Here is a 22,705-nt window from a genome sequence, read left to right as displayed (position 1 = left end):
TGACAAAGGTAGCAGTGGACTGTCTAGCAACCCCTTCTTAAGGGTCTCAGACATACTCCCCGATCTGGACTATTGCTCCTGATGCGAACGTGACACGTTGAAAGATGCGGACTCATCGGACCGATCTCAACTCGAGGCCTGAGGCCGATCACACAACAAAGAAGAGTTCAGGATGTTCGTCAGTGGCAACGACCGGTTTCTACCGTCTCCGTAGTGCCATCACATCCGGTCTGGCGTGTTGGATCATCCCATCCTATTTAGACAAAGGGCGCAATGATACTGGAGTCACAGTTGGACCCGTGGAAGCTCCTGGACTGCTGTGTGCGGGCCGGAGGGGTGACAGGTGGATCGGGATGCCTGGAGTCCAAGACCAGCTAGGACCGATTGATGGATGTGTGACGATCTGATAAGAGAAAAAGGCAGGCATGGCGGCTTGACGACGGCTCGGATGGAAACAAGGGAAGACGCGACATGTTGCTCGAGGGTGGATTCGATCATGTAATTGGGTGGTCGGAATGCTGACGGAGCAATTGTAACTGGTTGTAAAGCGGAACAACGCGACAAATAGCGATGGCAATGGAACAAAGTTTTGAGTTGAAGCACGCTCCTACAGGGCGCATGCAGGGGAGAGGCTCGTCTGGCATCGGGGAAACGCTACCTGTGCCTGGAGGTGTTGTGTCACTGCAAGTGCTTGCCGGACGGCACGGCAGCAGAAGGAGCTCCAGGCATGGACGCGCTCCAGGCGTTACTACCTCTAGGTAGAACGCGTATCCTGGTGTCCAGACGCGCAGATTTGTCTGCCAGCCCAGGGCAGTGTGGGTTGCCAGTGGTGCCTCTCGTCCGTTCAGGTTCTCTGGTGTGGGCACCACGTGCGGACGTGCTCAGTACTTAAACCTTCTAAAGAACTGAAATCACGAACCCATCTTGTTCTTCTTCCCCGTCTTTGTCCAAAACCACTACTTCTCTGACGCAACCCATTTTATATCCTCTTCGCACCAAATCGTCTTGCGTCGTCGTCCTTCGCAACGCTTGGTTTTGTGTCATTTCCAACCGCATCTCATCTCTTCGTCCTAGTTCACCATGTCTGTCCAGACCAGCCCGTCCAAGCAGGTCAGTACTTAGCCTACCCACCTTACATCTACATAAACAATCCCGCGACGCGACCTGCAACCACTACCAACTCTAAACCACCGCATCAACTTACATACCCGCCACCAAGACTGTAACTGACACGAGCACTATACAGGTTACCTCCGGTATCCAGAATCTCAACATGGACTCTCCCGCCAAGAAGCTCGACTTCGGTGCCACCGACAAGGAGAACAAGCCCTTCGACGAGGACCTTGCTAAGCTCGAAGCCGAGATCGATGCTGAACACAACGCGAACAAGAAGGCCGCCGAGGCCAAGAAGATGGCCCCTACCCTCAAGCCCGAGGAGGCCAATGAGCCTCTCCTTACCGAGAACCCTCAACGCTTCGTTCTCTTCCCCATCAAGTACCATGAGGTATGCCACGCGTCCCAGACATTCCAAACAACGCGTAAAGTGGTTCACGGACTAATTGGATATCCACATTACAGATCTGGCAAATGTACAAGAAGGCCGAGGCTTCCTTCTGGACCGCCGAGGAGATTGATCTCTCCAAGGACCTTCACGACTGGAACAACAGGTTGAACGACGACGAGAAGTTCTTCATCTCCCACATTCTCGCTTTCTTCGCTGCCTCCGATGGTATTGTCAATGAGAACCTCGTCGAGCGCTTCAGTGGCGAAGTCCAGATCCCCGAGGCTCGCTGCTTCTACGGTTTCCAGATCATGATGGAGAACATTCACTCCGAGACCTACTCCCTCCTTATCGACACTTACATCAAGGAGCCCTCCCAGAGGACTTATCTCTTCAACGCTATTGACACCATCCCTTGCATCCGCAAGAAGGCTGACTGGGCTCTTCGCTGGATTACCGACAAGAGCTCCACCTTTGCCCAGCGTCTCGTCGCCTTTGCTGCCGTCGAGGGTATCTTCTTCAGCGGTGCTTTCGCCTCCATCTTCTGGCTCAAGAAGCGCGGTCTCATGCCTGGCCTTACCTTCTCTAACGAGCTCATCTCCCGTGATGAGGGTCTCCACACCGACTTTGCCTGCCTTCTCTTCTCTCACCTCAACAACCGCCCCAGCAAGCAGCTGATCCAGGAAATAATTGTCGATGCCGTCAGAATTGAGCAGGAGTTCCTCACTGAGGCCCTCCCTTGCGCCCTTCTTGGCATGAACGCCGACCTCATGAAGCAGTACATCGAGTTCGTCGCCGATCGTCTCCTTGTCGCCCTCGGCAACGAGAAGATCTACAGGTCGACTAACCCCTTCGACTTCATGGAGAACATTTCTCTCGGTGGCAAGACCAACTTCTTCGAGAAGCGTGTTGGCGACTACCAGAAGGCTGGTGTCATGAACAGCACCAAGAAGGCTGACGCTGATGCGGAGGTGGCCAAGAACGAGAACGGCGGTGACTTCACCTTCGACGAGGACTTTTAAATGCCGTTGTCGTTGCCGTTTCTCGTTTCTCTTTGCGACGCCTCTTATGACTTTGTTTCATCAATACCCCCTTCACCACACTGTACCTTTCCGTTCTGATCTAACACCGAACAATCCCACACGAGCATGACTAGCAACTTGCTTATCAACTGCCATTTGGAGATGTTTTTCTGTGTTGGATAGAAAAATCTTTGCTGCCATCAGCAACTCACCTCAAAAAAAGGCGAGCGAGTTCAATGTTTTCCTTTTTCCTATCATCAAGCACATGGGCGGAGTTAGAGGCGTTTATTGGGACTCAAGATCATGGCTGATTTGATCAAGCTATCTTGTACATACAACTGGGCTGTAACTTGAATGAGAAGATGGTCGATTATTGATAAACAAAAAGAAAAGAAGCTTCCTAGGCAGTAGCTTCTACATGTATGGGCAGAGTTCGGTCTCTCCACACGACATGGCAATTGAATTATAGACATCAGCGAATTCGTATCGGCGTGAACTTGTAGTGACCATGACGCCTGACGTGACCCGTTCGCCGATGCGCAACCAAGGTAGACTTCACTTGACACAAATGTTTCCACAAAAAAATGTTAAACGCTTGCTTCATTCACTTGGTTCTACCCACCCTTTATTATCATGGCATTTTTCCTGCTCAGCCCCCCGATCCGCGCGTTCGTCCCCTTCTCACTTATACACAGCGCCCTCTCAAAATTCACCTCTTCCCCTTCTTCTTCTTCTTTCCCTGTCCACCGCCTCCTGCCGCAGGCGCAGGCGTACTCGCACCCGCAACAGGCGTAGCAGTCCCACTAACCGCCGCCGCCGCAGCACCCTCCTCCGCCGCAGCAGCAGCAGCAGCAGCCGCATCAGCCATCACCACGTCTGCCGACTCCTTGGCCTCGTCCACAGGCAGCGCAGCCATCCTCCTCCCCAATTGTCCCAGCATCTGAATCAACCGACCCACCTCGGCGGCTTTGGACGTCTTGTATTTCAGGCATACGCCCGAGTGCGGGTCAAAGGTCTTGAGGACCAGATGGCCTCGGGGTGGTTTTGCCGCCGCCGCCGCTGCCGCCGCATCCTTGGGGGGTTCTTCTCCTTCTGTTGTCTTTTTGCTGCTGCTGCTGCTGCTGCTGGTTTCTTTTTTCTCTTTGGCGCGACGAGCTTCCTTTGCCGCGAGCTTCTCGGCTTTAGAAGGGCGGATGGCGGGGCGGAGGGAGTACGAGGTTGTTACTCGGGTCTGATTGTTGGATTTGCATGTTAGCATGGGCGAGAAGTTTAGATAGATAGCTCATAGCTACTACGCTGTAATGATTGGAGGGCGGAGAGAATGAAGGGAGGAAACACATACAGTCTGAGGCCTAGCCTGCAACAGCAAAGCAGACTGGTGAAGCCAGTCCTCTGACTTTTCGTAGTATGGCATCTTATTATCGCCGAATTGTGCTCTAGACGACGACGTGTGATGGGACAGTGGTCGCGTGCCGTGCGACTGGATTGTTCCGTCGAAGTAGTGATCGCTTCGTTTGTACTCTTCGTGCACTGATTAGGATATTCGGTACCCGAATGGTTATTTTGTGATAATTGGTGTCGGCTGGCGGTTTGGGAATGTGGCGCGCAGCGGCGGTTGGTGACTTGGGATAAATGCGAAGGCGTCAAGGCGACGTGATATGTTGGAGGTAAGGATGATGTGGGTTCACCTTGTCGCTTCCCCGGGAAGTTTTGGTGCCACGGTTTCGGTGAGCTCTCTGCTTGCACGCTGAAACGGGTGTTGCATTGGTGGGGTTCACCGCGGTCCCATCCAGCTCAAATGCGGGGCATACCTCTAATGACAGGGGGCAACAGGGGATGTGTTTACTTTAAGCTCCCGTCGTCCAAGGCCTGACATATGGGATTCAGGGTGGTATTGAACTCAACCTTCATCAAGACTACCTGATGGTCAGATTCTTTATGGACAGTAAACAATATTGAGCTTCCTCTATTTGCTAATGCCTATCATCCCCTCAGTGAAAATCAACTTGATCAACCATTACATGCTGTTCATCTTGACCATTCCTTTCCATCTCCTCCTACGAGCCTGGTTAAATCAGCCTTCCAGACCACTTGCCTCGCGACCTGAACCCTTTGAAGCATGCTAACTACTCCCATACGCCGGCGAATAATGCAAAATGGGTATCTCATGTACAGTGCATCAAAATCTTCTTTTGTTCCCGGCGTCTCTCATGTTCTCTTACCACGACGCTCTTCTGCTCTGCCCTGATGTAGCAACAGGATACCATCCAAGACCTTCGTACATCGCGGCATGGGTCCTGTGCAGTTTGAGCCACAACCCCCTTCCTCGTGCGTGCGGCTTTTGGGGAACTCTCCAAGTATCCCGGCGCCACAATGGGGACAACGCCCCCACAACCACGAAGCGATCGGTGTCCAGAAATAATGAAAAGTTATTTTAGAACTCTTGATCATCGACTTCGGCCCAGATAAACGTCGCCAATTCATATTTCTCAAGCGGACGTTTGCGCTGAACCGGCAAAGCCCGGTCCCACATATTCCGTGGGGTTGACCATGGAGGTGAGGTCCAACAGTTTCCGATAGACTCCGTTTATAAATCGGAGACCGGCAGCCAAAACATAAGCTCCTTATCCGCAGTGGCAATCATGTTGAATCTTGGGTTGTACTGCACAAGGACTGGTTCCTTCTTTCCTTCCTGGGGAAGGAAATTCGGTTCCAGAACCTTGTTATTGGGAGTTTGCAATGTGTCCCAAACCAACAGGTCCTTGGCCGCGCCCGACACGACATATCGTCCATCTGGCGTAAAGCAACAGTCTCCACTGCTCTCTAGCGCACCGCTTCCACCATCAGCCTCGCCAGGGGCTGGCCGTCTGGTGCCGCCTTGGGGCTTTCGCAAGTACGCCTTCAGGTTCCCGTCAATGGCGTCAAAGAGGAAGTGTCCTCCGGTCCGTGTTCCTAGAAGAATATGCTTCCCGTCGTTGGAGAACTCGAGTTTCGTCCAGCCTCTGAAGACGGCATCCGCATCAGCTGGCCCCTTCTCTTTCAAAACGTCGATGATCTTGAACGGTTTCACGTAGTTGCGGTAATCGTAAAGGAGAATGCTGGCGCTGGCTGGTAGGGCGATGGCAAAAACGAGACCAGCAGGGTCCCAGGCCGCTAAAGTGGGATTGGTGAGATGGAATTTGGCAACCCAGTTCCTGCTGTTGAGGTCCCAGAGCCTGACTGTGGTGTCAAGACTGCATGAAAGAAAGTTATCGGAGCCGGGATGGAGAGCAATGTTGGTAACGGAGGCCTCGTGGCCTTCGAAATATCGGATAAACGTATTGTCGTGGGTTGCCAGATAGCGGATTGCGTCTGTGGCGATCCAGGTCAGCGAAGAGCAGTCATTGAAGGGAGAAAGGGCGTCCAGTGACATACCGTTTTGCTTCGTGCTCGCATAGATGATGCCCGAGCTGGAATGTGTAAACTTCGCATGCTTGACGCCGTACTTTTTGCTCAGCAAGCTCTTGTCATGCCGACCTTCCCTAACGTTATATATCTGGATGGTCTCGTCGCTTTCAGACGTCATGCAAAGCTCGCCAGGGTCGTCAAAGTCGATCGATAGAACGTATGGCTGGGGCCTACCCTCCTTCACGTCGTCTCTCTGGAAGAACTTTGTCGGCCTAAAATTCTTGATCACCTCACTGATCTTGGAGGTACTGGGCCCATTAGGCCCAAGTAACCGAGTAACGTTCAGGGAGGGTGTTCCCGCGCCGGGTTCGTCGATGTCCATCGGTGTCGATGACATTGCGGTCGATTGATCGTATTGAAACCGGCTAGAACCAGAGAAGATGGCGGGGCAAATATATTGGGTCAAATTGTATAGTATCGGATTGATGGTAGTTATTTGATGTTTGGTTCAAAACTTAGTAGCATCCGTCAACCGCGTTGGTGTTTCTGCCGGGCGGAGAGACAGAGCTTCAGTAATGCGACGTCAAGGTACATACAATGGCTTGGCAGTGGCCCAAGACCCTAACCCTTGTTTCGATCCATGGTCACTGCATGGACAACGACACCAGTTGGGTAAGTAGGTATCGATGTCAGTGACAGCTGGACAAACTCCATCAACGCTGGGATACGTTGGTGATTTGGCCGCAAACCGAGCAGTCAATTGACAACGGTGCTAGTGTATGTTCACGAAGCTAAAATGGCAATCGTTACACACTACGGTAGGATGCTCAATTGAGGTCCCAGTATGACTGTCTTCCAAGCTTTCGGTACCTTCGTCTTTTTCGAAATTGTCATCAAGCTCCGATTCGGACACTTGTTGCCGTCCATCGCGCCTAGGCCCTAACCCTCCCTCGCAGCAACGACAGCGTTCCCCGGCCCAGACATTTCCGGTTCTGATTCAGGGTCCACGTCTGGGCCGCCCGACCCGCCACGCCCCCTTGTCATACCGCAGAAACTCCACATTAATCTGTTGTCCGCGCGCCGAAACCGCAGCACTTACAACTCCTTCGCCTCGTCGCCATTGGGCACCACCCCCATCCACGGCATCGGAGGAGGATCTTGACACCAACTTCCGTGCCTGACCCAAAGCGGGAGTTGGTCCCAGTCGATCACTTCGACCCCCTTGTCTGCCCGGCGACTGACCGGCGAGGCCACCTTGAAGCTCCAATAAATTTCCCGGACAGCTCTCGGTGGTCTTCTCTTTCCTTCCTGTTCCTGGAGAAAGAAGCAGTCGTCGTCGTTCGTTGTGACTTCGTTCAGTTGTACACCTGTACATACACCGATCTGATCTTTCCCCAGATCATCCCCTCATTGCCGTCGTTACTCTCCGTGATACGGTGACATCCACTCCCGCCTTCCCCGGCCTACTCCCGAATTAGTTCCCGTGTTCCCCCCTCTCTCTCTCCGAACACCGGCAAGACTCGGCATTGCGCCTTTCTTTGACTTTGCGCGCCAACTCCGTCGCAATCAACCCAAAGACTCTGGGGACTCGACTTGAGTTCTCCCTGATATTTTCCCCTCCCTCACCCTTCTTCCCCATACATTCTCCCAAAACAGATACCCTAACGTCACTATGTCAACAACAGCAGGGTAAGCTCTCCCTTTCCCCTCCTCACAATGCGCCCAGTGCGCGCGCGCAACCCAACCCAACCCAAACCCCCCCCTCCCGGTCCCAAGCCCAGACTAACATCCCTCCCTCCCTCACAGCGCCTTTATAGCCGGCGGCATCGCAGCCTGCGGCGCCGTAACCGCCACGCACCCCTTCGAGACCGTCAAGATCCGCATGCAGCTCCAAGGCGAGCTCCAATCCTCTACCTCCTCCCCTCACTTCTACCGGGGTCCGATCCACGGTGTCTCCGTGATCGTGCGCAACGAAGGACTGGGCGGCATCTACCGCGGTATCGGGTGCGCGTACATTTACCAGATCCTCCTGAACGGATGCCGCCTGGGGTTCTACGAGCCGATGCGACACGCGCTTGCGACCACGCTCTTTAACGACGCAAAGACGCAAAACCTGGGCATCAACATGTTTGCCGGCGCGGCGAGTGGCATCATGGGCGCCATGGCGGGGTCGCCCTTCTTTTTGGCCAAGACGAGGTTGCAGAGCTACAGCCCCTTTTTGCCGGTCGGCACGCAGCATCAGTACAAGAACGCCTGGGACGGGTTGACGAAAATCTACAAGGGGGAGGGTGTGAAGGGGTTGTACAGAGGTGTTGGGGCGGCCATGATCAGGACGGGCTTTGGATCTTCGGTGCAGCTCCCCACGTACTTCTTTGCGAAGAGGCGGTTGGTAAAACACTTGGGCATGGAGGAGGGGCCGGCGCTGCATTTGGCGAGTAGCACGGCGAGTGGATTTGTGGTTTGCGTAGTGATGCATCCTCCTGGTATGTTTTTTTTTTTTTTTTTTTTTTTTTTTTTACTCCCCTCCTCTTGGCTCTCTTCCCCCTTGACCCTCTTCTGGCACTCTGGGACAACTGAAACTAACAATGAACGAAATTAGACACAATCATGTCCCGCCTCTACAACCAAAACGGTAACCTGTACAAGGGCGTCTTCGACTGCTTGGCCAAGACCATCCGCGCCGAGGGTTTCTTCGCCATCTACAAGGGCGTCATCCCCCATCTTACCCGCATTCTCCCGCACACCATCCTGACCCTCAGCTTGGCCGAGCAGACCACGAAGCTGGTCAAGAAGCTGGAGGACAAGATTCTTGGGCCCGAGACCCGGGTCCTATAGACGAGCGCACGAGTCCTATAGTCTTTGGAGACTGCTCAACCATTGGGCATGGGCCATGGGCCATGATGGAGGTGGTGCCTACTAGGTCACCAGGCCCCAGCTCGATATATGATTGAAGAGGGGAGGGGAAAGGGGCACCAATGAAAGGGGAGGATATAACCAAAAAAGAAAGGAAACGGACGGGTTTGAAAGAACGCGGTTCGGTGGGGAGGAAACGGTGATTTTCTACAATCGAACATCTGGCTATAGACTTCATCGGCGGGCGGATATCCTCTTTTTGTTCTAGACATCAGGCGTTAATCTCTTCTTTTTTTTTTTTTCTTTTTTTTTTTCTTGGCTTATGGGAAGCGTTTTTACTTCCTCTTACTCTTTTTTTGTGGAATTGGTTGTCGGGTAGGGAGGTAGGGTAGGCGACAGGTCGGGTCTCATGGGGAGGTCTGACGGGATCATATACACATTTTCGTTTTTTGATAATCGTGGTTACCAACTAGAGGGCAGCGAAGGCTGGCGTGCTTTTTGTTCAGATCGGTTTTTTGTAAGCATGGAGGGTGATATATCTAGATTTCGGGGTGCTGGATTGTTTGATGTAGGTTAACGTTACGTTACCTACCTTTGCCTTCGTTGTCTCCCTGGTTGTTGAGCGAAGAAGCAACAAGGGAACAAGAATTAAACCACGGCATCTGGGGCCAATACCGCATGATAACCTTTCAGTTTCAAATATAGAGGAGTGGAGAGTGATGCTCGCACCATGCCTAGAAATCAAATGGAGCCTAATTGCAAGTCTACCATGGTTATACCAGGGGTGAAATGTGCACATGTTTCCCGGGTGCCTTGTGCCTCGTCCGCCTTATGCCGCCTCATCATCTTCCTTTCTTCGCCCATAAACTTTAGATACAGCCGGTGAGGACGGCGTGGAATATCTGCTGCCTCCTGTGGTCCTGATCCGCATCATGAACGGGGACTTCTGAGTTGTTTCAAAGGGCCTAGACTTGTAATACTAGAATGACAAAACGGAGTGATATGGTGCCCCCTATGAGCCGTTGTACATATATCCTTAACATGGTCTCGTGTACTGAAGGTAGGCATTCTACGCTTACCGGGACTGGTCGTATGGAACTTCATCCCTTGGTGACGCCTTGGTTAAGTTGTCTTCTCTTCATTCGATGGGCCTGATGGAACTGCCCTACACAGCAATGCCAACCCTTTTTTTAGACTGAAATGCTGCAGCAATTTCGTCCTCGCTATCATCGTCCAAGTTTAGGAGCTGGAAGCGGTTTGCGGGCGCAGCAGGCTTTGGCAAGTTGACCTCCTTAGGTTGCTTTGGAGCGGGCAGTGGGTCATAGGGCTGGGCACACTCATCGACGTCCCAGTCAATCCTGAAGGTCTTGTACTTCCTGGGCACGTTGTCAACATTCAAGTAGGCAGAAGCCAATGACCACCTGTCCATGGTTGACTTACAGACGACTCATCATGCACGTTTTGGCGTAGACGGCCATGTGTACAGCGTTCAGACTGATATAACAGTTTCCGCCCGTGAGTTCGATTTTGACAACAGCAAGGTTGTGAATATGGTCAAGATCCTCCCGAATACCTTCTTCGCTGACTTTGGGACCGCACCGGCGAATGACTAGGTTTCGGGTGGCTCCCTGGGCTATCTTTCCAGCGATATGCCCTGGCAGTACGAATTGGCGGTCACACCACTTGATGTCAACCTGGGTGCCTGGTCAGTATATAACCTCCCCTAATTCCATATTTGACACACCGACTTACTCGCTTGTTCTTGATGTAAAGATCGTTCTTCCGGACGTGTTCAAAGAACTTCCTGGCGTCTGCAGCGTGAAGAAACGATACGGTGGCATACCGATCATGGGCGCGCAAAAACACATCCAACAGCATACCGCCTCGGACAGCATTCGTAATGTCTGCGTGGGTAGTGCTCTCGGAGAGGTTGTAGAGCTGCACAGTTCTGGTGCACTGTCGGTCGAATTGCTGCTTCTTCATCTGTGGCTTGACTTCGCTCACTCCCTCGGGGACACTAGGGCCGTCTGGGGAATAGACTTCGTCGCAGAATGAGTCCTCATCATCAGGTTCGACTTCATCAACCTCTGCCCAGGCACCTCGGCCTCCATACTGATAACCCTCGTTATGACCACTATAGCCGCTGTAGCTGTTGTGGCGCTCGTCATGTTGAGGTCTGGATCTAAATGTTCTCGGTTTGTCGAGGCCGGGAGGGGATGTTTGGGTGGGTGCCGTGCTTACATCAGTAGCACTTTTGTGCGTCGCCTCACGCTGGTGCTGCGATGTCTCCGGAACAAGTCCGCCTTGGATGGTAGCGTCATCTTGACTGAGAAGCTATCGAGTGTGGATTCAATCAGTTAAGCGGCCCTGGGGTCCCCACGGGGTAGGCTCCATATATACGGGTCATAACCGGATGCACCAGGGAGACATACATCAATAGTCTCCTCAACCACTCCACCGCGCATCAAGTTGCGCTTCAGGTTTTCTGGACTCGAGTCAGTTCTGACATGTATTCAGAGTATCTTCCATCTCTCTTTGGCTGTTATTTTTGTTGTCGCGGTGACAGCCGTCTTCAGGGGGTTTCAACTGCCAGTAAACGCACCATACTGCCGGGCAATGAGGTTGAGATTGTCATATTCGGCCTGCGGGAGAGTGACACCCTGGCCGTGGTTTCGATTAAAAGCTTCGGAATTCTTTTGACGGTTATGGCAGGTTAGCTACGGGTGAGCTACGAGTCAAGTTGATTTTATGTTTTGACGGAACGCAACGTACAAACTGGGCCCTGGTAGACGAACAAAGACAAGCCAAAATCAGCAACGGTAACGGGATATACCTAGTGGTTGGCGGGACGGGCCTTGAGTGATCTCTGGTGTTCTAGACAAGAACCGAGCAAAAGGCAGGATGCTACCATGGACAAAGAAGCAGTACTTACCTTCGCACCAGGATTTCATAATATGCCCGATCAATGGTGATATGTGCCTCCATGATGTTGGACGCACGGCGCGGAGAAATATGGAAAGCTGGAGGTTGGGGAGTTTAATGTTTTGGGTGAGCATGCGAGGGGCGCGTCAGATAGAAAAGGAAACGGATCTTCCCTCGTCTACTTAGTCGAAAGTCTCCCGTCTGAACCCAAACATCCCATGCACCTGAGGCGTTCCGGCAGGCGTTAATGTTCGAAGCTTCCACTTCCCGTCCCGTACCCCTCCATTAGAAGTGCATTCACTGCCCGCAGTCACCTCAAACCGAAGTGACAGCCCGAGCTACAGACGATCCTCAGTGCGGGCAGGTGCTGCAACCCACCAAAACACGTCCCCCCAGAAAAGCAGCCAAGCCCGCTACAGGAAGCTAAGGCATGCCTGGAGATCTGCCCCGCCCAATTAGGTTCGATCAAGCGTGCCCAAGCTGCAACCACTTTGACCAAATCACGGCACCTTATCTTGGCATGGAAGCGCAACTTCCACTCGCTAGGTACGTAGTCTGTACCTACCCTAGTGAAGGCATATATCCTCACGTGCGACATGGAAGCCTCAACTTCAAATATCATCAAGAAGAATAAAGGTCTGGAACTTGAACCAAGCCAAACCTTCACCCCCCTGATCCGCACTTTGTTGACATCCATTTCCTTTCCAAGTTGCAAACTCGAGGCTACTTGGATGACTGGCAACAAGAGCACCGTATGGCGCCAAATGATACGGGCCGCCGTCCAAGAGGCAAGCAGACGAGGCAGATTCGGGGGCAGTGAACCACCATCCTATTGCCCAGAAACCAATGGCGATAGTCGAGGTGCATACTTGTCAAATGTGACGCCATTCACGAGCCAATGCCGCATCTCTTCTCCTCAGAAACGACTGCTGCAGTATGCTTCCTCTCGGCTGCGGGACTACGCCATGTCATCCATTGATCAAAGCCGACTTGCACCACATTCACTGCCGCAATGCGGGCGCCCCGGGTGCACATACGCACTCTGCTTCTTCCTATCAGACGCCTTGGATGGGAGGGGCAGTCATGAGAACCAAACCCGCCAATGCGACCAAGCGATATATCCCCAACCTCACATCGGCAGCTACCCACAAAACATACCACGACGGGATGGGAAAGGCCTCCCCGAAGGATGTATGCGTACTACCGTTTTCTTCTACCCTGAGAGACGCGATTTAGGTGCTTGTCAAGGGTTTCCTCTTCACGCCCAGAGTTGACGCCCATCGACGACACCAAGATCCTAACTCAAGATGAAGTTCAACCAATGGCTAGCAAGTAAGCGCGGTAAGTCGTTGCTCGCATAGTTAACCTTCAACTCAACGTCCTCAATGTCAGCAAAGGTGAACGTTAAATACGCTTCTCGAGCCGTCAGGTCGCGCCGTATGTGTTTGGGTGGAGGATGTTGACCACATAACAGCGTCATCACTGCAAAGGCCCCAATTTCGGCTGGCCCGCTATCATCTCGACTAGCCTGCCCAACAGCTTGAACTATTGCTTGACTAAGGCAGGAACCTGAAATTGACACTCACGACAGCTCTGCCTAATTCATCGCATTGCCCAGCCAGGCACATCTACATGCATCTGACATTCAGCAACTGGGATACCCAACGAGAAGGGAGGACGGTCCGAGTCGCCCCCTGTCAAGCACGCCGCCGTCCACCGATAATCGCCATCGCTGTGGATATTTTGTGCTTCGATAGGATATATAAACCCTTTGACCACCCGGCAACGGCGGGCATTCTTTGGGCTGTGATACCGTGTCGGAACGCTAGGAGATGGCGGCACTCGGTGCTGTTCGTGTCGCATCCAGTCAGTGCCAGTGTAGCCATCGGTGTAGGTGCCGGCGAAGAAACGGGCTGTCGAAGCCTCGCAAAGCCCCAAGTCTGAGCGATTCCTGTGCTCCCCATTGACATGCAAGAAAGCTTGTTAGGTAAGTGAGACAACCAGAGAGTGGGAATCTCGTCTGCCCGGTCAACGAACGACATCCACAGATCTGCGCCTGTTGAAGAACGCTAAATTGCCCACCGTCATAACTGGGCTGTACCTTGTGGATGATCATGTGAATCACGGCAACGTGGCTTAGGGGATGCTTGTGTCCAAGGCATTCTGTGCGACTGAATTCCGGTTAATGGTGCTCATCGTTTCCGGGCCGTCTGGGGAACTCTGGGGAACGGCATCGGTTGCCTTTATATCCAAGTGTCGAGGTATGAATCTCGAAGCATTGAAAAAGGGAGATGCGCCCACAATGCTCGGTTATTTTTAGCTCGCACATGATTGTCATCCATGCCGCTTAGGCGAGAGGGGCAAAAGGGGTCCAACACGAGAAAAGCCGAACGAGCACGAGGAGAGTCCAGTCGAGCCCGTGCTCCGCTGTGGCTCGTATCCATCATGGCTTCGATACGACTTTGAACTGAATGGACCTGACTCGGTGAATTTTTCGTCTCATTCACTGAAGGCGCCACAGCGTGTAGTGGTGATGATTCCAATGGAGCCAGAAGAAGTCCAGGGAGAAGCCCAAAACAGTCAAGTTCGAATGTTTACTCGGCCCCTTATTGGCCGTCTCACCCGGTGGGGTGTTGTGGCTTCCCTCTTTTTTCGCTGGTGAGTCCAGTCCTTCCCGGCGGAAAGATGCAGAAGGACGGAGCCACAGACCCGGTCCGTGAAGTTGATCTCCAGCCATTTCAGTCTGGTTCCATGATCGATGTCGCCCATCTTCTCCCTTATCCACTCACCTCACCCCAGTTGCTCTTTCGCTCTCCTTCTGCCCGCTTTCTTCAGCAACCTATTCTAACCCTCACATTCGCTTTTCATTACCTATCCAGACCGTTCGCTCCGTTCGCTGTTCCCAGCATCCTCATCATCCTGGATACCCGTCTCTCGCTTATCTGATCCTGTCGCTGTCTAGCAGTCGAATCATTCCGACGCGAAGCAAAGTTTTTCAGCTATCCCATCGGCTCTCAAGTCACAATTTCTCACCGGCAACGTCCATCCATTCCATTGTTCGGTTAGCAGCCAACCGCTAGTTTAGTGCTCAAGTCCCAGGCTCCCAGCATTAGGGGTTGGTCCACCGCGCTACCCGCACACCAAGACAAGCGTCGTACCACGATTTCTCTGTCGCTCAGACTCTTCAAGCCACCATCGACGAGGACGAGTACCACAACACCCAAAAGCTATTCTCCGACGTTAAACAGCTTTGTATAGTGCAACTGCCGTGCAGCTATTCTATATACTTTATTTTGGGGTGAAACCTCTTTTTTTGGATATCGGGCTTGGATTGATATTGGTCGCTCGGACCTCCTACTCGGGCATATTCATCTGAACGCCTGCTGCAGACTGCATAACGTACTGCATATAACACATCCTCACCACCATCAACAAATACCAACACTATGAGGACATCACTCTCTGTTAGCCAACTGGCCGTCGCATTGCTCTCTTTGTCACCTATTGCGTCCGCTTCTGGGCTATGGCCCAGGTTTCTTCCAGAGATTGACTCCCTTGTCGTGAGGGCAGACCCAGAGCCAGGTACGTTTAAGACGGATTCACCGGGGTTCATCCAAACCCGTGCCGAACCGTGCATCAACTGACTTGGATCAATCGCAGCATCTTCCGAAGCGCCAGCACCAACAGCGACAGCGAAAGACACGGCGAAGCCTACAGGCAGCGCCAGCGATAACCAAGATGCCACAACCACCGCGCCCCCCACCACGACGAAGAAGGGGGGCCCAGTAAGCACCAACTACAACACCGGCCTGCTCTCCGAAAGTGACTCCGGCACCGGCACCGGCACCAAGACGAAGACGGGTACCAAGGCCACAACGACCAAGCACAAGACCTTCGACCCGCGAGACCCGCCAGGCTCCATCACCATGATCACCCCCTCGGCCTTCGCCGGCTCCCAGCTCTACAAGATTGGCGACTACATTACGTGGGGCTGGAACTACACCAACGTTCAGGCCACGCCCACGGCCGTTGACGTGCTCGTCTCGTGCAGGGACGCCTCGGCGACCTGGACGCTCACGCAGAACATGACCTACGCCACCCCGGGCTCCTTCACCTGGGACACGCAGGCTTACCAGACCCAGAACGTTGAGAATCCGCTGCTGGTGGATCAGTACACGCTGATCATCTACGACTCCGACTCGAGCTTCACCGCAACCCCCGAGGCTGGCTATCTCGCACCCTTCGCCGGCTTCACCTTTACTCTGTACACGCCGCAGCCGTACACCCCCCTTTCCAGCGGCTGGGTGTGCGCGACCTGCAGTGGCGGTGTTTCTGATATCGATAAGCGGGCGTTCGGCGCGGTGGTGGCCATGAGCGTGGTCACGGTTTTCAGCTTCACTTGGTTCGTTACCGGGTTTGGCGGACTCATTTGAGAACCTACTCTCGAATTGTTGGTTGACTGGAATATGTTGATGACAAAAAAGAATAAAGGACAAATGAGGCTCTGACTTACCGATCAAACTATGCTGAATCATGTGGAGCTGGAACTGGAAGAGACGCGAGGGACTATGGAAGGATAACGGCCGTGGTATGGAATGGCATGGAGGGTGGAATCTTTGGCTAATGTTTTTGTAATAGAGTCTGTTGGATGGTTGAATTTTGTTTTGCTTGCGAGAAGAAAAGGAAGGAGTTGAGCGTGTGTTGGCATTGCTTTCTGGCCTTTCTGGTCGCTAATCCCATGTTTCCCGCCAGTCGGTCACAGTCGGTCAGCAAGCACGCAGTACGCCACATATACGCACATAATCATTGAATGGAGTCGAGTCGAGTGTGTTTACGCGCAAACGGCAATGGATGCGGCGTCGGTTTTTGTCTTTTGGCTTATGCTAGGAATTGCTTCCATGAATGAAAAGGAGCAGGAGGAGAACAAGACATGGGGAAAGAGAAGTTGGAAGCGAAGCATAAATGTCTGTTGAATTGGGAGAAAAAGACATTGCATTATCCGTTCGCTTTCATGAGAGCCTCAATATGAAGGTGGAACCTGACACGATGATTCATTCCTGTGTGCTGTATCTTGACGTCGCTGTATATGGCCGGTATCATCGACCATATCATTATTGCTCAAGAAGACGGTGCGAGGGTAAACGCCATACCTCGAATATAGTATCGTGCGGCTGTAACTATACGCCAGCATCCGGGTCTCTACTTTCTTCCGCCCAACTGGATAGAATACATACAGATCGCAGGTTGTAGCATACGGAAACACAAATGCTGCCGCCGTCCCAATCAGTCTAGACACATCTGTACCTGGCTCGTCTAATGTTGTCCGATGACTTGTCCGTCGTCTCACATTATACATTGATGGAACTAATAATTTCCCTAAACGCTGCAACGCCCATCAACCCTCAAAACACTCAGGTCCACCAGAGACGGACAAGAAACAAACACGCTCGCAACCCATTACGTCCAATCCTTCCACAACACAAAACCAAGCCTTGTCCCATACCCCAGCCCTAAACCATTCTCAAACTAAACCCCCCACCCCTCTCCTCCCTCTCCCTCCCACTCCCGAAAATCCCACCCAGCGAACTAAAATCCACCTGCCCTAAATCCTGCACCTTCTGGCCCCGCTGGGGCGCATTCGGCGTCTCTCTCCGTCTTCTCTTTTCCTGACCCGCTTTGCTGGGGAAAGTAGGGAACATGGCCTCCTGTTTCGGCTTCGGATCCTGGCGAAAGTATTCGTGCTCCAGCATTTCCGACGCTGTCGGGCGACGGGAGGGGTTTAGCGATAAGAGGGAGGCAAGCAAAGAGACGCCGGCGGCGGTTAGAAGCGGGAATTTGGCGCGGATTAGGCCCCCCGTGGAAGGGGGTTTAGAGGAAGAAGAAGAAGAAGAAGAAGAAGAGGGCAAGCGTAAAGAGCGGGCGTTGGGTAGACGGCGGAAACCGGGCCATGACTCGTCTGTTGGCAAGCCGCAGAGTTCAAAGATTTTGGTGAGCTCGTCGACTTCGTTTTTGCCTTGCAGTAAGGGTTCGCGGGTAAGAAGCTCGCCGAAGATACAGCCCACGGACCACATGTCGATTTCGGGCCCGTAGCGGGCCGCGCCGAGGAGGAGTTCCGGAGCGCGGTACCATAGCGTGACGACCAGCTGGGTCAGTTTGGGTGGTGGAGGGTCGGGCACGTAGCGGGCCATGCCAAAGTCGGCAATCTTGAGCTGGCCCCGGTTGTTAAGCAATAAATTGGAGGTCTTGAGGTCTCGGTGTAGAATATAATGCGAGTGCAGGTAGGCGATGCCGGAGCAGAGTTGGAGGAGGAGGGTCTTGACTTCGGAGGCGAGGAAGGGCTCGGGCATGTCTTCGAGGATGGACTTGAGGTCGTGTTCGAGAAATTCGAGGACGATAAAGATGCTATGGAATAGTCGTTAGTCGAATTCCGACAGAACGTGAAGGAAAGAAAAAAAAAAGGCAAAGTTAGAGAAAGGGATTGTAGCCTACTTCTCAATCTTGCTCGTGTCGTCGCCTACCACCACCTCCTTGAGCTTGACAATGTTCCTGTGACTGCAGTCCTTCAAGATCTGAATCTCCCGCAAGCCAGTGACGGGCAGGCCGCTACGATCCTTCGGATCAATCTTGAGTCGCTTCAGCGCAACAACCTTGCCGGTCTCAATCTCGCGCGCCCGCGCCACCCAGCCGTATGCGCCCTCCTCGATGTCGTTAAGCTTATCGTAGTTTTCGACGCTGCGACACTTGCCGAATCGGCCGCCTTCGAAGCGTAGTAGTTTGCTGCTGTCATTACTGCTCGCTGTCGGTGCTGCTGCTGCTGCGTCGCGGTCGGGAGAGAGTCTTCGTCGCTTGGCCGGGGGCCCATTGGCGTCGTCATCGTCACCGGTTTGTTGTTGTTGCTGTTGTTGTCGTTGTGCCGCCGCCGCAGCTTCTGCTTCGCGCTTCTTCTTTTCGGCTTCGGCTTTGCGCGCCTTTTCGGCCTTTAAACGCTTCTTCTCCTCCTTTTCCTTCTTCAACTGGGCTTCGAGCGCGGCGTCTTCTGCGCTGTCTGCCCAGCGAGACTTGCCCTTGCCTGTCATGTTGTGTGTGGGCGGGCTATCGCGAAGGCCTGCTTGTAATTCGTGATCGCTCGAAGCGTAACTGCGGGTAGATTCTAGTGTCGAGGGTACGTTTCCTGAGTCGACGTGTAGATGTCGTTCAAGATTTCCAGAGCTGGAAGGTTCTTCTCTTAAGACGTGGAAGAAACTCCAAAAGCTATCAAGGTTGTTTTGGAGATTTCCTGGGTTAGGTGTTCGTTCGGAGCTTGCAACACACTGCAAGTATCAGATGTATCATGTCTTGGCGTGGAGGTACTTGGGGATTGGTAGATGTGTTTGTAGTGCGGTCGTCTATTGGACTTGACAACATACTCTGCCCACTTTGATCACAATTCAATTGAATAGATATTTTCATTCATGAAGCTGCCACGGTGCTTCTTGGCCGCTTTATACACTCCTTTCACTTGTTTGATCTAAAGGTTGTTTTCACCGAATTGTGTCCCTCCTTTGGACCTAGGGCCACCTACTGATATGTATCAACCACACCCCTCGACCACAGTACCACGACTTTCTATTGGAAATACGTACAGAACACCTGGACCGAGGATCCCGACAATTATGGCGCACAGCATTTATTGGAACACATAGCAACATAAGACTGATGATGCGCACGCTGTATCATCAGGTATTCCGGAGTCAGGTCCCAGGCCAACAAGAGAAGCTTGGGCCTTCAGGGTCCCTCCAACTTACACAGTATACCCCACCATAACACCTGCCGGGCAACTGTACCTAGGCCAGATTCGGCAAGGGACACGAGACCATAAAGGTTCCCAATTCCGCTGCAACAGCTTTGCGAGCCAAGATGCCGCGTCATGGCATTCGCGTCGTCCCATTCTGAGCCGGGCCATGGTGGACTCTACCTCTAGGTACAGTAGGCTCCGGCTGCCCTGGTGGTCCCTCTCCGATTCCGCATCGTTGGATCCGTCGAGAGAGAGAAAAGACGCCAGTGACGTTGGCCTGCCTGCCCGCTTGCCCGGTCCGATCCCGTGTCCGGGTCTGGCCATGACATGACTTGAAGCAGAAAGGCCGATCAGACCCAATGCGAGTGGGAACAGAGAGCCAAGGGAACGGTTCAGGTTCCCAACGGGAAACGATTTGAACCCTTTCCCGGCCTCTCAAACTTGACTTGTAAACGAATGCGATTTCGTTACATTGAATCCGTCACTCCTCCGATCCAGGAACCACAGCATCATCGTCCTCAATACTCTGGAATTGCTGGAGACTTCGTCCCACTCACAACTCAGGCTCTCTCTCCGCCATTCTGTCCACGTACCTATCTGACGTACGACTGCATTGCGGCATCCCTTGGTCTCCAACAATTCCCCCTGCCACGTCTCATCCAGACGGTCCCTTGCTCATACGGTACTGCAAGTGGCTACCGTACGCGCGTCAGATACTAATCTCTCTCTCTTGACTCTTAGCCGTTCTTCCCTCTCTTCTTGTTTTTTTTCCTTTTTGATGCCTTCTCTTTCGTGTACAAGTAGGCAATGTACGGCCCCGCTGGTGCGCCTCCGTGACACTGCGCTTGCGCCCACTGCTGCCCATCACTTCCATCCCGCCGTTTGCGTCTCGAAACGACCCCGGAGCCTGCTTCCGTTTAGCTCGTCTGCCACTTCGTCGAGGAGGACACCTCGCCTTGAACTCCTACTGCAACGCCAATGCTTGGGGACACATACCTCCACCACCACACCAACAACCACAACTCCTATTCCTCCTAGTCGCTGTTTCGACACTTACTCAAACAGTCGCTCCTTCGAAGATCGCTTACGCCGCTCTTTGATCCCTGTCTCCTCTTCGAGCAACCCCCCTTATCCGTCCCTTCTCTCCCAACTCCTACGACCACGGAGGAGGACAGCAACAACAACGACGACAGCAGTCATGACCACGCCCACCCAGTCTCGAGGCCACGCCGGCCACTCCCACGGCCTCGGCCATCACCACCATCACCACGACAATGTCTACCTGACCTCGCGAAACAAGGCCGACGCCGGTGTGCGCATCACCCGGATCGGCCTCTACTCCAATCTGGGCATGGCCATCGCAAAAGGGCTGGGCGGCTACGCCTTCAACTCTCAATCCATGGTCGCCGACGCCTGGCACAGCTTGACCGATCTCGCCTCGGACATTTTGACGCTCGCGACCGTCTCGTGGAGCTTGCGCCCACCAACCGAAAACTTCCCCCTCGGCTTCGGCAAGGTCGAGAGCTTGGGGTCGCTGGGCGTGTCGAGCATGCTCCTGTTTGGTGGCCTCTTCATGTGCATGAACAGCTGCACCTCTCTCTATGCGCACTTCTTCCTCGACCCGGCCGCTGCGGCGCAACTGCTGGAACACGCACACGGCCATGGCCATGGACACCATCACCACCATGGTGTGAGCGCCGAAGGCCCTAGTTTGCATGCTGCTTGGCTGGCAGCCGGTACAGTGGCCGTCAAGGAATGGCTTTACCATGCTAGTATGTTGCCGTCCCCTTTCTCTCTACCCCCTCTTTATCCCTTTCCCAATTTCACCTCCCACAATCCCTACTGACACCATGTTTCCCCTTTCCAGCAATGAAAGTAGCCCGTGAACGTAAATCCTCCGTTCTAGCCTCCAACGCGGTACACCACCGTGTCGACTCCCTTACCGGTATCGTCACCCTCGCCGCCATTCTCGGTGCCAACTTTCTTCACAACGCCTCGTGGCTCGACCCCGTCGGTGGCCTTCTTATCTCCCTCCTCGTCATCAAAGCCGGCTACTCCAACACCGTTTCTGCCCTCTACGAGCTTGCCGACCGCTCCGTCGACGACGAAGTCAAACATTCAGTCCGCAAACAATGTCTCAGGGCCCTTCAGGGGGTATCCGAGGGCCACGAGGTGGAAGTCGTCGAAATCACGGGTGTTAAGAGCGGTCAAAACTATTTACTGGATATAGAGCTGGCGGTACCCAACATGTGGACTGTGGAGGACGTGCGGGAGGTGGAAGATGCGGTGAGGACGCAGGTGGGCGCCAAGGTGAGGGGTGCGAGGAAGGTCAGGATACGGTTCGTACCTAAGGAGGATGCGGCGGCGAAGATCAAGAAGTTTGATGAGTTTATTCCGGGGGATGTTAGTCCCAAGACTAGTCCGGAGCCGGAGGAGGAGGAGGTTGTTGTTGGTGAGGAAGAGGAACATGAGCATGATCATGACCATGAGCATCATAAGCATAAGTAGAGGAGCAAGCACGCAAGTAGGGCGTGTGTTTGATTTGGGTAAAGGTATCTCTGTTCATCTACGGCGTATATATATATATACAGTACAAATCTGTTGGGTGGTGTTGCTGCGTGGGGAGAAGGTTGAGGGGGACTTGAAGCATTTTGGAGTAACAGGGTTTGCTCCATGTATCGAGGAAAGAATGAGAACAAAGGCCTTGTGTGTGGCTATTGATCCTTCCTTGTACATAAGCTGTGTACATATGGGACCCAGTTTCGCACATACGACCATGTCACTGTACGTATGAAGGATAGGGTTCAAGCTTACTTTTTGGTTGTTGAACTATTTTGCATAAGACGATAAAAAGTCAATGTAAAAAGACCGTTCGACATCTCGTATGCTAGAAACAATAGACGGGCTGGTATCAGCTGGCCAAAGAAGATACAGGAAATTAATTAGAAAGGGTCTTTGAGCTTGGTGACTTCAGCCTTGTTGAGCAAGGCCGAATGCGCCCAGCAGCTTCCTTCCTCCTGTTACGTGTATAGCGATGATGAGATCTCTAAGAAGAGGTAAACCGTAGTTAGGTAGTATTATGGTTGATGTTACAAGTACACAGCAGTGAGGAAACAGCATCCCAAGCGGTTATCGGGACTTCAATGTAGGTAGCTACGTATCAGACTGTAAGAGTAGGGTACACACTACACAACAAAGCGCAGAGGTCTGTGCTTGAGCTTCAATCCATGTGCGCTTGACGCTGGG

At 53.0% G+C, this 22,705-nt stretch overlaps 9 protein-coding genes across 9 annotated transcripts; 4 read left to right on the top strand and 5 right to left on the bottom strand.

Moving 5' to 3' along the window:
• Positions 1 to 808: 808 nt before the first annotated feature.
• On the top strand, positions 809 to 3,003 carry NCU07887 (ribonucleoside-diphosphate reductase small subunit). The gene is made up of 3 exons (XM_957727.3): positions 809 to 1,110; positions 1,247 to 1,504; positions 1,579 to 3,003. The coding sequence occupies exons 1-3, from the start codon at positions 1,081 to 1,083 to the stop codon at positions 2,521 to 2,523; spliced, it is 1,233 nt and encodes a 410-aa protein (XP_962820.1). The 5' UTR covers positions 809 to 1,080; the 3' UTR covers positions 2,524 to 3,003.
• NCU07886 (hypothetical protein) lies at positions 3,003 to 4,219 on the bottom strand. The gene is made up of 2 exons (XM_957726.2): positions 3,866 to 4,219; positions 3,003 to 3,754 (listed from the first exon to the last, which is right to left on the bottom strand). Exons 1-2 carry the CDS (start codon positions 3,935 to 3,937, stop codon positions 3,233 to 3,235), a joined length of 594 nt encoding a protein of 197 aa, XP_962819.1. The 5' UTR covers positions 3,938 to 4,219; the 3' UTR covers positions 3,003 to 3,232.
• Positions 4,220 to 4,464: 245 nt separating this feature from the next.
• On the bottom strand, positions 4,465 to 6,434 carry NCU07885 (WD repeat containing protein 82). The gene is made up of 2 exons (XM_957725.2): positions 5,938 to 6,434; positions 4,465 to 5,874 (listed from the first exon to the last, which is right to left on the bottom strand). Exons 1-2 carry the CDS (start codon positions 6,305 to 6,307, stop codon positions 5,111 to 5,113), a joined length of 1,134 nt encoding a protein of 377 aa, XP_962818.1. The 5' UTR covers positions 6,308 to 6,434; the 3' UTR covers positions 4,465 to 5,110.
• A 613-nt stretch (positions 6,435 to 7,047) lies between these two features.
• NCU07884 (mitochondrial oxaloacetate transporter) lies at positions 7,048 to 9,470 on the top strand. The gene is made up of 3 exons (XM_957724.2): positions 7,048 to 7,599; positions 7,717 to 8,393; positions 8,510 to 9,470. The coding sequence occupies exons 1-3, from the start codon at positions 7,583 to 7,585 to the stop codon at positions 8,743 to 8,745; spliced, it is 930 nt and encodes a 309-aa protein (XP_962817.1). The 5' UTR covers positions 7,048 to 7,582; the 3' UTR covers positions 8,746 to 9,470.
• On the bottom strand, positions 9,436 to 12,028 carry NCU07883 (hypothetical protein). The gene is made up of 7 exons (XM_957723.2): positions 11,696 to 12,028; positions 11,536 to 11,545; positions 11,366 to 11,456; positions 11,196 to 11,248; positions 10,516 to 11,097; positions 10,204 to 10,457; positions 9,436 to 10,139 (listed from the first exon to the last, which is right to left on the bottom strand). Exons 1-7 carry the CDS (start codon positions 11,746 to 11,748, stop codon positions 9,929 to 9,931), a joined length of 1,254 nt encoding a protein of 417 aa, XP_962816.1. The 5' UTR covers positions 11,749 to 12,028; the 3' UTR covers positions 9,436 to 9,928.
• Positions 12,029 to 12,390: 362 nt separating this feature from the next.
• NCU16625 (hypothetical protein) lies at positions 12,391 to 13,959 on the bottom strand. Its single transcript, XM_011395719.1, has 2 exons — positions 13,272 to 13,959; positions 12,391 to 13,051 (listed from the first exon to the last, which is right to left on the bottom strand). Exon 1 carries the CDS (start codon positions 13,725 to 13,727, stop codon positions 13,383 to 13,385), a length of 345 nt encoding a protein of 114 aa, XP_011394021.1. The 5' UTR covers positions 13,728 to 13,959; the 3' UTR covers positions 12,391 to 13,051; positions 13,272 to 13,382.
• A 400-nt stretch (positions 13,960 to 14,359) lies between these two features.
• NCU07881 (hypothetical protein) lies at positions 14,360 to 17,829 on the top strand. The gene is made up of 2 exons (XM_957721.2): positions 14,360 to 15,267; positions 15,346 to 17,829. The coding sequence occupies exons 1-2, from the start codon at positions 15,132 to 15,134 to the stop codon at positions 16,116 to 16,118; spliced, it is 909 nt and encodes a 302-aa protein (XP_962814.1). The 5' UTR covers positions 14,360 to 15,131; the 3' UTR covers positions 16,119 to 17,829.
• Positions 16,836 to 18,956, bottom strand: prk-6 (protein kinase-6). The gene is made up of 2 exons (XM_957720.2): positions 18,175 to 18,956; positions 16,836 to 18,087 (listed from the first exon to the last, which is right to left on the bottom strand). The coding sequence occupies exons 1-2, from the start codon at positions 18,759 to 18,761 to the stop codon at positions 17,196 to 17,198; spliced, it is 1,479 nt and encodes a 492-aa protein (XP_962813.1). The 5' UTR covers positions 18,762 to 18,956; the 3' UTR covers positions 16,836 to 17,195.
• A 566-nt stretch (positions 18,957 to 19,522) lies between these two features.
• On the top strand, positions 19,523 to 22,354 carry NCU07879 (mitochondrial metal transporter 2). The gene is made up of 2 exons (XM_957719.3): positions 19,523 to 21,231; positions 21,327 to 22,354. Exons 1-2 carry the CDS (start codon positions 20,238 to 20,240, stop codon positions 21,965 to 21,967), a joined length of 1,635 nt encoding a protein of 544 aa, XP_962812.3. The 5' UTR covers positions 19,523 to 20,237; the 3' UTR covers positions 21,968 to 22,354.
• Positions 22,355 to 22,705: the final 351 nt, after the last annotated feature.

Source organism: Neurospora crassa, linkage group III (assembly GCF_000182925.2).
Source record: "Neurospora crassa OR74A linkage group III, whole genome shotgun sequence".
Lineage (NCBI taxonomy): Eukaryota > Fungi > Ascomycota > Sordariomycetes > Sordariales > Sordariaceae > Neurospora > Neurospora crassa.
The sequence above is the reverse complement of the archived record's forward strand: the minus strand, read 5'-3'. Positions and strand labels throughout refer to the sequence as shown.